The 11,786-nt window shown below is 47.2% G+C and overlaps 1 protein-coding gene across 1 annotated transcript in view; it reads left to right on the forward strand.

The window, feature by feature from the left end:
• gmpr (guanosine monophosphate reductase) overlaps positions 1-11,786 on the forward strand; it is a 46,681-nt gene extending 34,895 nt beyond the window's left edge. The window contains exons 8-9 of the mRNA XM_003219755.4: positions 8,561-8,720; positions 10,981-11,786. Coding sequence (XP_003219803.2) covers positions 8,561-8,720; positions 10,981-11,161 — 341 coding nt within the window. The 3' untranslated portion in view covers positions 11,162-11,786. The remainder of the gene's footprint in view (positions 1-8,560; positions 8,721-10,980) is intronic.

Genomic DNA, 11,786 nt, shown 5'->3' on the forward strand with positions numbered 1-11,786 from the left:
TTTTCCCTTTGAAAATCAATAAAAAAAAACCTCAGTAGTTCTGCTTAGCATTTTTGCATGTTGGCACCACCTGTTTCTTTGAAACAAAAGCTAGAAAATGATTCAGACTTAACACTGTGTTTCAATACAAGGAATGGTGAATTATGGTTGCTAGGCTTGTGCACGGATTTGATTTGGCCAGTTCCCTTCAGCTCATCCAGCTGGTCCGGCTTGTTTGGCTGGCTGCAACAGCAAGGGCTCAGCCTCCATGTTTTCTCTGGCCACAACAGAACAGTGGCTTTTGAAAAACCTCTGCCTTTGGTTACAAGTGGAGTGTGGGAGGGAGTTAGTTGCTAGAAGGACAAGCGGGAGGGGCGAAAAAGGCACCACTCCAGGGCCTGCAAATCAAGAGAAAAGAAAGGGCTTTTTAAAGGAAGCCCAGGGTAGGATAGCGCCAGGTATCACTCTTCCTTCCCTGGGAAGTGGGGAAGCCCCCTTAAAATGCTTTAGAAAGCTACATGCTTCAGGGAGAGAGCGCCGCATGTGCCTGTCTCCTCTTAGAGTAGAAATAGCTTTAACTAAGCATTAAACCTGGTCTCCTCTACAGACAGAAGGGAAAGGATAGCAGAAAGAGAGGTATCTTAGCTCTGATGGTTTTAATCCAGGTCTTAAAGAAGGTTATAAGCACAAACAATGCCTAAAATGATGGGAAGGGGAGCCTGAGAAGTCCCCCCTCCCATAATGAGCCAGATAGAAAACAAATCTTTCAGATTCCCAGATCAAAAATGAATTTCTGTCCTCCCGAATTTGGGAGGTTCCTGAAAAATGGAATTGAACCCCTGACCGAAATCTGGGACACCGAAACAGAATGCAGTTTACCTGGATCGCACAAGGCTAGGGGGGAAAAAAGATGCTTATTTCAATAGGAGGCTTTCCAGGAATTAAACAAAGAAGCTACTTCACAAGTGTGTACTGTTTTTCTAATGCTGTATGTGCCTGGATAGTTTCTCTAGTCTCAGCTGGTTTCCATGTGCTGAAAAAAGGTGCCTCCTGTGAAATGTGTGGAAATACAGGTATGAGATCTTGGCACCCAACTAGACAGGATTTGAAAATATATGTGTATTGTTTTAAAAATTATATCCTGACTGCAAAAAACGAGAGGAGAAATGCCAAAGATTTTAATGGTAGTCAACAATCCTCCATTTGCGGAAAAACTCTTGTTTAAATGGAGTGTTATTTATGCCCTTAATGCAGCCTCTATGATAGTAGTATAAATCTTTTTTTGAACGGTTATGAGTGGGATAGGAAGTCTTGCTGGGCCAAAATCCTGTTGGTGTGCTGCATTGGCGTAACTGTATTGGTTTAAATGGTTCCAGCAGATACAAAGAAAGGAAGACATTAGACAAATACATTTCTCAGAACTGGGAGGTTTTGTCTGTTGCTTTACAGTCCTGAACAAAGTGCAGCTTCTAGCAAAACGCACCAACAGAATTCTGACTTGAATTCCTTACTTGGACACCAAAGAGCATGGATTTCCTTCTGATGGTCACAGCATTATGTGTATTCATGCTGATACATTCCCCGTTTCATTCTTCCAGGACAATGACCCTCAAAACATAATTAATTTGTTTTATATTTTTGTGTACTTGTTGGCGTGCTTTCTGTTATATTGCATTTTTGTATTTCTAGCTGAACCATTTGTTTATGTTGGTTATGCTTTGCAATGTACATGTATTTATGATGTTGCATTTTAATTTTGTTCCACTGGGTTTGGTCCCCATGTAAGCCGCCATGAGTCTCTTCGGGGAGATGGGGCGGGATATAAGAATAAAGTTATTATTATTATTATTATTATTATTATTATTATTATTACAATTATGTTGAATAATTTAATATTTGTATTACAGTAGGACTCCTGTAGCCTTGGAACCCATATCCATGGTTTCATTTACCTGTACCTGGGAAGGGGAATGATCTGTGTGGGATTTTGCCAGGTCTACCAGGTGATTCTATAATTATGTCCCTCAGCAAATACCTAGAGAGGTTACCTCTCTGAGATCTCTATGATACGATGGGACTGGAAGTAATGTAATCCAATGCTGTTAGTTGTATCTGGCTGAGAACGTAGCCTTCATGGATATAGTGGTCTCACTGTACTTCTTTTCCCCCTTGTGTGTGTGTGTGTGTGTGTGTGTTCATTATCATTAGTATATAACAGTATACGTTTAATGGGGCTGGCTGTTTTCTAATTTTACTTGTAAAGCACAATCTGCACTGATAGAACCATATAAATAAATGATGATGTGACTATGGTCTTTTTTTTTTTAACAAAGTGTGGTCTTCCGAGCAAAGGACACACATGAGGTATTCTCTTTCCCAGTTTCTTGTATTTAGGTTTCCTCCTGCTATCTCTGTAACAGAATATAGGACAGGTTGCTTACCTGTAACCGTGTTTCTTCGAGTGTACTCTGTGAATTCACACTAATGGAGAAGGCTGCGCCTGCGCAGGCTCCAACGGATACTCTTCCAAGCTAAAGTTTGAAATTTGGCGGTAACCCCGCCCCTCTTCCCGGAGGGTATAAAGGGCGCCCTCCGCGCCCGCTCTCCAGTTCTTACGCCACAAAGGCAGCGAGAAAGGGAGAGGTTTGCATGTGGGGAAGGAAGGGCGGGATTGTGTGAATTCACAGAGTACACTCGAAGAAACACGGTTACAGGTAAGCAACCTGTCCTTTTTCTTCGTGTACACTGTGAATGCACACTAATGGAGACTAGCAAGCTGAGGTGTAGGTAGGTGGGATAGCAAACCCGATAACCAGTCTAGTGTCCAAACAACACATTTATTGAGCACAAGGTGCAAAAACAAGCAAGTGCAACGGTCAAAGAAGCGATGCAATAGCATATAGTGCAAAAAAACCGATCCTTGTTGTTAGGATCCAGAACACAATCACAACATTGTAAGTGAGCAATAGTCAGTAAGAAAATACAGAGGTAGGCATAAACTCATTCTCTGAAAACAGAGGGAGAAGTATTAAAAAAAAATACATTTCAGTGCAGTGGGTAAGTATAGTACACAAGCACTACGTTAAAGAATCCCTGAGCACATCGATTACAAACGGGGTGGATGACAACGGTCAGCCTGTAAGAAGGATAAACCCGAAAACTGGTTTTGAGTAAGGCAACAACATTAGGTAAGGCAGGAGGAAAGGACGGACCTGGCAAAGGCCGAGTCCTTGAGGATCTTTGAGTCCATCCTGTAGTGTGAAACAAAGGTGGATGGAGTGAACCAGATAGCTGCTCGACAGATGGAGTCGAGAGGGACGCCCCTCAGGAAGGCCGTAGAGGTGGAAAGGCCCCTCGTAGATCTAGGGCGGATCGAAGAGGGGGGTTGGCGTTTGGCCAGCTGATAAGCGAGCTCGATGGTCTGAGCAATCCAGTGTGAGAGTCTTTGGGAAGAAAGTGGTTCGCCCAGTTTATGGGTAGCGTAAGCCACAAACAGTCTAGGTGACTTACGTATGTCCTTAGTCCTGTCCTTGTAGAAAAGGAGGGCTCTCCTGACATCGAGGAGATGGAGTTTCCGTTCCAGCGAAGAAGAAGGATTAGGGAAGAAAGCAGGAAGTATTATGTCCTGGTTCAGGTGAAAAGCAGAGACCACCTTAGGTAGGAAGGTGATGTCCGGGCGAAGGACAGCCCTGTCGTGGTGGAAACGGAGCTAGGGTTCGTCCACCCGGAGAGCAGCCAGTTCCGAAGGCCTGCGCGCAGAGGTGATAGCGATAAGGAAGGCAGTCTTCCAAGAGAGAAGGTGAAGGTCTGCAGAGGCCATAGGTTCGAAGGGAGCTGAAGCTAGTTGAGAAAGGACGAGTTCGAGGCTCCATCCGGGAGTCGGAGGTTGAACTGGAGGGTGCAAGTTGTTGTAACCTCGAAGGAAGGTCTTAATGAGGTTGTTAGAAAAGAGAGAGGGTTGTCCCTGACGTTGGAAATGCCAGGAGAGAGCAGCGAGATAGCATTTTATCGAGGCCAGAGAAAGTTGACGATCCGCAAGGGAAAGTAGGAAGTCCATGACCAGCGGGATCGAAGTAGAGGCGGGATCGACGCGTCGGTCCCGAAGGAAAGTTTGGAATTTTGCCAGCTTGTAAGCATAGGCCTTCGATGTGGCCGGTTTGTGAGCGGCGCGAAGGATCGCCTGCAGGTCTGGGTGGAGAGAATTTAAGGAAGTATCCTCCAGGCAGTCAGGTGTAGGGACGGGACGTCGGGGTGGAGGACCTGTCCCTTCTGTGAAGATAGTAGATGAGGGAGAGTTGGGAGAGTGCGGGGAGGATCCGCACACATCCGGAGTAGCGTGGGATACCACGGCTGGCGTGGCCATGCAGGGGCGATCAGGATGGCCGATGTCGGTGTTAGATAGAGTCTCTCTATTACTCTCGAGATGAGAGGGAAGGGAGGAAAAAGATAGACGGGTTCGAGAGTCCAGTCGAGGAGAAACGCGTCTCCGAGACAGCCCGGAGTCGAGTTTGGAGGTAGTCTCGCTCCAAAGCGAGGAAGTTGAGCGTTCGAGGGGGAGGCAAAAAGGTCCAGAGCTGGCCAGCCCCAATCGTCGAAGACGGATTTCAGGATCTCGGGATCGAGACGCCACTCGTGGGGGGAGGTCGTTATTCTGCTTAGAGAGTCTGCTAGAGTGTTTTGAGCCCCCGGAAGGTGAACTGCCGACAGAGTTATGTGTCTCGCTATGCACCATAGCCAAATGTCCATCGAGAGAGCCATGAGTTTTCTCGAGCCCGTACCCCCTTGTTTGTTGATGTAGTACATGGCTACTACGTTGTCCGTTTGGATTAGAACAGACTTGTGGGGAAGAAAGCGAACAAACGCCCGGAGGGCTTTGAAGATTGATAACAGTTCTAGAAAGTTTATGTGGTGAGACCTTTCTTGGGTGGACCACAGGTCCCTGACGGTGAGGTACGACATGTGGGCTCCCCACGCAAAATTGGAGGCGTCGGTCGTGATGGTGACTGACGGTAGGGAGGGATGGAAGGGAAGTCCCACACAAACGTTCGCTGGGTCCTGCCACCAACGAAGGGAGAGGCGAACGTGGTTCGGTACCGTGAGAAACATTGAGCTCGGATGCCGATGGGGTTTGAAAGAGTCTATAAACCATCTTTGGAGAGGTCTGAGACGTAATCTGGCGAAAGGGGTAACCATGACCGTGGAGGCCATGTGACCCAGAAGAACTTGGACCGTGTGGGCTCGGATCCTGCGGTTGCGGAGGAGGAGAGAAAGGTGCTGTTGAAGGGCTAGGAACCTGTCCTTCGGTAGGGAGGCGGTTTCCATGATGGAGTTGAAGAGAGCTCCAATGAAGCGGATCTCTGTGGTTGGGAGGAGTTGAGACTTTGAGACATTCAACTGAAGGCCCAGCCGTTGCAGGAGAGAAAGAGTCTGTGAGACGTGGTTTTGAAGGGATGAGGGGTCGGACGCGACAATCATCCAATCGTCCAGATAAGGAAAGACCATAATGCCCTGTTTCCTGAGGTGCGCTGCCACCACGGCGACCACCTTTGTAAAGACCCTTGGGGCCGTGACGAGGCCGAAAGGGAGAACTGTGAACTGGTAAGAGTGTCCCAGGAGCTTGAAGAAAAGGAAGCGTCTGTGGGATCGACGCACCGAGACGTGGAAATACGCGTCGCGTAAGTCTATAGAGGCGAAGTAGTCTCCGTGTCGGAGCATCGGGAGGATGGAGGCCACTGAAACCATTCGAAATTTTGAAGGCAGAATGAAGAGGTTTAGAGCCCGTAGGTCGAGGATAGGCCGAAGACCTCCGCCCCGCTTGGGAACCGTAAAGTATCTCGAGAAGAAACCTCGAGTGTCCTGCTCGGAAGGAGAAGGCTGGATTGCGCCCTTCGCCAGAAGGGAGTCGACCTCGGCGCATATTTCCGGTGAAGGGTCGGTGTGGAGGATGTGACCCGTGGGTGGCAAAGTTTTGAATTCCAAGGCATAGCCGTCTCTGACAATGCGAAGAACCCAGGCATCTGAGGTGATAGACTCCCATTCGCGGGAGAAAGGAGCTAGGCGGTCGAGAAAAGAACAGAGAGGAAGGATCTGGTTGGGGCCTAGGAACGGCATGGTAGTGGCAGTAGTAGTGGAGATAGAAAGATCCCCGAGAGAGTGGGCATCAGGCCCGTCGTTGGGGTTGTGGCATAGCTGCAGGACCTTTGCCCCGACCTTTCGGGACCTGGTGCTGGCGGCGAGGTTGTTGCTGATGACTGTGGTGACTCGAGCTCGACGAGCGTCGAAACGGCTGGTGACGAAAAGGCTGAGGGTAGCGACGGTACCGTTGCGGGAACCATCAGGTCCGCTGAGCCTGAGGTTGATCGGTCCCACACTTTGTTGCGAGAATCTTGAAGTCGTGATTGGACTTAAGTTTGTCATCAGTGCCAGAATTGAAAAGGCCCTGGGTGTCGAAAGGAAGGTCTTCGATCACTTGTCGAGAGGAAGAAGAGAGTCCTGAGGACCGAAGCCATGCATGCCGTCTGATCGCGACCGCGTGGGCAATCATTTTTCCGGCGGTATCACCGGTATGCTTAGCCATTTGAATTTGGTGGTGTGCGAGAGAGTCCGCCTCCTGTTGGAGGGTCGAAAGGACTGACCGGTCTTCGTCAGAAAGCTTGGCGAAGAAGGGTTGGGCTTTCTCCCAGAGGATCTGTTGATAAGCGCCCATGCAGGCCCCGTAGTTTGCCATACGGCAAAGGAGGAGAGCACCGGAGTACAGCTTGTGGCCTACCGCATCGAAGCGCTTGCCCTCTCTGTCGGCAGGGGAGTTGGAGTGTCGACCCGACGATTGGGAGGCCTTTACCACCATGGAGTTTGGGTCAGGGTGATGCTTGAGCCATTCCAAGGCTTCGTCATCGGTTCGGTACCAGGCCTCTATTTTCTTAGAGGTTGGAGGTATCGAAGATGGAGTCTTCCAAGATGCCTGGATGACGTCCAGGAGGTATGGAAGAAAAGGCAGCAAGGTAGCTGGCGGGGCTTGGGCTTGAACCCTCTTGAAAACGGGGTCGGTAACGGCCTTTGAAGTTTGTTTAATTTCCATCCCCAGAGCGTCTGCCATTCTGACCATCTGGTCGGAGAAAGCCCGAATATTATCCGTCGGGGAAGGTGGGTCGACCTCGTAGGCGTCGTGAGGCGGGGAGAGGTCGAGACCGAGAGAGACAATGGAGGCGGAGAGTATCGACTCGGGGCGTTCGATATCGGGGTCATCCTCCTTGGGCCCTTGAGGGGACCGGGGAGGAGAAACAAGCACAGAGTCCTGATGAGGTATTACCTCAGGAGCAGGGAGAGCCGGCTGTGGAGGAACGCCCTTGGACGCGGAGGCCTGGGCGGCGCGGGCTAAGCGCGTCATCTGTCTACCCCTCTCAGGTGTTTGAGCCGGGGGAAAGAGTTCTTGTCGAGCCGGAAGACGAGATGGTGCTGGCTGGGGAGCCTTAATAACTGTCCTGACCGACCAGTCGGGGGAGGCTTGAGCATCCGCATCCGAGGACTGACCATGAGGAGAGGAAGAGGAGCGGAGGCGTTGTGCTGGTTGGATAGGAGAGGATCTCCTAGAGGAAGGCCCAGAGGAGGGGACGTCCTTCTTCGAAGACGCTGAGGAGGACGACCTCTGGATCATTCGTTTCTTTGCTGGGGGTTGTTTCGATGCGACCCTCAGCGATTTTCCCGGCGTCGGGGGAATCGGGCACACGGCTGCCAAGTCAGATTGAGCCCGTCTGGATTCCTCCTGAGCCCTCTTGAAGGCAATCTTCATGGCAGGAAGTGGAAGCCTCAGGAGCAAGAGTTTTTTCGTAAAGAGCTGCACGGAGTCTCGCAGCTCTATTTCTTCTGGCCTGAGCTGTAAAGGCCAGGCAAAAATGGCAGGTACCGACGACGTGGCTTTCGCCAAGGCAGAAAAGGCACTTAGCGTGGCCGTCGGAATCTGGAATCTTAGCGGCACACTGAGTGCACCGTTTAAAACGCGTGGTTGACATAAGAACGAAGAGTCCGAAGTGAGCTTTGCGGCGGAAAAAAAGGAACTGGAGAGCGGGCGCGGAGGGCGCCCTTTATACCCTCCGGGAAGAGGGGCGGGGTTACCGCCAAATTTCAAACTTTAGCTTGGAAGAGTATCCGTTGGAGCCTGCGCAGGCGCAGCCTTCTCCATTAGTGTGCATTCACAGAGTACACAAAGAAAAAAATCATGTACAAATCGAGAAATTTTAGACAAAAAAATCAACCCAAAAAACCTGGGTTGATCTATCCACAGGTCAGTGTGACTACTGTACCTTAACTGTTATCCAAAAGGAATCATCCCTTTCTCTGAGTGGTGAAAAACACGGTCTTAGTCCATCCCAGGAGAATCCCTGACTTGATGTATACATAAGGTCAAAGTATACATGAGTATATATGGTACTTTCTTTAATAAAACACTCCACACTGATGAGTAAGTTTCTTGTGTTGATTCATTCTGGTTGGTTAGGAATCATATTCACCGGTGTGCTCACTTGCCCATTATTTTTCTGTTCACATTCACTCTCATGCCCTCTTTTCTTTTTGCCAATCACAGGAGCTGGTGCCGACTTTGTGATGCTCGGGGGCATGTTTGCAGGGCATGATCAGTGTGCAGGGGAGATCATTGAAAAAAACGGCAAGAAAATGAAGCTCTTCTATGGGATGAGTTCCGACACAGCTATGAAGAAACATTTGGGAGGTGTTGCAGAATACAGGTACCAGCTATACTAATTCTTTCAATTTAATCCCCCTTCTTTGGGATCATTTGTTATTTAATGTTGTAACTGCCAGAAAATGGCATACACCTAAGTCTGTGAGCATTACAAAGACTTTGGGGCTCTGCTGTAGGTGCACTTTCCCCATTTCTGTTCTCACAGGTGAGCAGAAGATATCCTTCTACTAGCCTTGACTTGTGCAAAAATGCTGTTGGCCATTTTGTTTTTGTTTTGTTTTTTTAATGTCAGGAGCGACTTGAGAAACTGCAAGTCACTTCTGGTGTGAGACAATTGGCCATCTGTAAGGATGTTGCCCAGGGGACACCCAGATGTTTGATGTTTTACCATCCTGTGGAAGGCGTCTATCATGTCACTGCATGGGGAGCTAGAGCTGACAGACGGGAGCTCACCCCACTTCCAGGATTCGAACCTCCTACCTCTGTCAGCAGTCCCACTGGCACAAGGGTTTAACTCATTGCGCCACCGGGGGCTCTGCCATTTTGGTGAAAGTACATATTGTGATGCCGACTCTTTATAATAAGAGTGCAAAAAATATGATTAATGCAAACAAGATTCAGAAAAGTGTTTACAAATAGTTTTCTATTTCTAGATAGTATCTAGTTGTTTTTTGGATGGAATAAGCATTTCAGGTTATAACAGTCCATTAAGTCGAATAATGGAACATCAGGGGAAGGTTAATCAAAGTCTAGACTTCAGTGAATGAGGCAAGATGTATGTAAAAGAAATCAAAACTGTCCTGAAGATTTGGAACATTTATATTGTTTATTTCTCAGATTAGATTCTAGGACCAATCTATTTCTGTTTTATAGTAATAACTAGCTGTGCCCGGCCACGTGTTGCTGTAGCGTTGTCTGGTGGTGTTGGTGATAAATTGTTGAGGTAGTGGTGGTATTGAATGTCTGTTGTATGGTTGTCTTTATGTTTAGTATGCACACTGAAGTGGATTATATGGCAGTGTGGAGTCAAGATAATCCAGTTCAAAGCAGATAATATAAGATTCTAAATGGGTTATATAGCTGTGTGGAAGGGCCTTGAGTCTACACTGCCATATAATCCAGTTAAAATCTGATAATCTGTGGAACAGGCTTAAGTGAGGCCTATCTGTGCCTGTCCCCTGGGCTGAGGAGGTTGCTAGGAGACCAAGTGGGCAGAGCTTAGCCTTCAAACTGGCAGCAATTGGATAAAAACTATTATTCCTCTCCCTGTAATTAGGACTTTATTTTTCTTTTATTTTTTGTTGTATCAACCTAGAGCCGTGGATGATGGGTTGTGTTGTCAAATTTCGAGGTTGGGGGGCCTGTAGTTTTGTTGTTTTGTCTGCTGCCCTGATGCCATCACTCTTTTATATATATAGATGATCAAATGGCGACCAGATGCATTCTAGCACTTCAACTAAGTTGATTCAGGTACTCCAAGGATAGGGTGATTAAAATGATCATGGAGGTGTCAAGCAATTGAGATCAGCTCATAATCACGTTCTGCAGGTTTCCAAAGGAAGCAAAGGCTGAGATTCTATATGAGGAGATGGAGCATAAAGTTCTTCTCAAGTAGAATTCTGCTTTGTCGCTTCTCCCCAGGACTCATCTTGTGCCTATGAGGAACCAGTGAAGAACAGAGAGAGGCTGAGAAGCATTTGGCTATTTCCATATAACCAGATAGTATTTTTGGGACCTGCTAGATATTCTGGAGGATGATGTTTTCATTGTGTGTCCAACTATAAAGATGGAGCTGGAAATTTCTGTAGCCCAGTGCTCTCCACTGGCTACTAAATGTTGGACAGGGCGCATAGGCAACGGGTGTATTTTGCTTATGGTGGGGGTTATTACATGCAGTGATGAGCACTTCCTCTGCAACAACTAAATATATGAGAGAAGTACATTGATATCAGGCTGCCATCCAAATAGCTATGAGGTCACAGGTTACTTAGAGACCGCTAGAAATGAGCTTCTGGAGAATGCTATCTTAATTTCATTTCCAGTTGTCCCTTCCCACCCACTCAAAAGTTCAGAACATTTATAAAGGCAGTAAACACATCTGCACCGCTACCAATTTGATCCCATTAGTTAGATGGGTTTTCACTTAGGAGCACAAACAAAAATAACTGTATATAGAGAAGGCTTGTGTCTGAAAGCCCTCTGCAACTGAGAAAAGCATTTCTCTAAAATAGCAGATTTTTTTTCCAAAAAGCTAACTGAAAATAACATTCCATCAATACAAATGAATTCTTCTTTGTCTCCAGAGCTTCAGAGGGCAAAACCGTGGAAGTGCCTTACAGAGGGGACGTGGAAAACACCATCCGTGATATTCTGGGTGGACTGCGATCTACCTGTACCTACGTGGGAGCTGCCAAGCTGAAAGAGCTTAGTCGAAGGACAACTTTTATTCGGGTCACTCAGCAGCACAGCCAAGTCTTCTCTTAAGCCAAAGAGGAAAATACCAGGAGCTTAGAGTTCTGATACATGCTGGCTTTCCCTTTTTTATTTTCAGGTTAGGTTTTTTGTTTTTTGTTTTTTTTTTTTGCAATGCAGCTTCCTGCTGGTGTACTCCTAAGAAAGTGGGGTAATAGTCACCATTATTTATTATGGTGGTTGGAAAAAGCCTCAGGAGGACAAGTAATAAACTGCAGCTGTGCTCATGATCATTTTTGTTGTTCAAAATACAATAGCACCGTCATATTGTGGCCTTGCTTATTTAAATGAGAAATCTAGTTTGATCTTTTATTGATGATCCATGAAAATCTCCTCTACTGTTATAACTATCTGTCTGTTGGGACAATTCCTGTTATCATTTATAAGCAAATCTACCCAGTTTTTGACTTTCACATGACCAGTCTCAGCTGTTCTTGCAACATGGCCTGGAAGTCAGAAGAACAGGAAGCCAAGTTTGAAAACTAGAAGATGTTCACTGCAGGGATCATATGATGCCCAGCAAGCCAGCTCTTCTAGAAGTAAAAGATGCTGCTTTATTTTCACTGTGACATTAAGTGCTTGGATTTTTAAGATGTGTGCTATGTTCTGAAAACTACTGATTAAATGGCTGTATTCA

This window comes from Anolis carolinensis, chromosome 4 (assembly GCF_035594765.1).
Source record: "Anolis carolinensis isolate JA03-04 chromosome 4, rAnoCar3.1.pri, whole genome shotgun sequence".
NCBI classification, from domain to species: domain Eukaryota; kingdom Metazoa; phylum Chordata; class Lepidosauria; order Squamata; family Dactyloidae; genus Anolis; species Anolis carolinensis.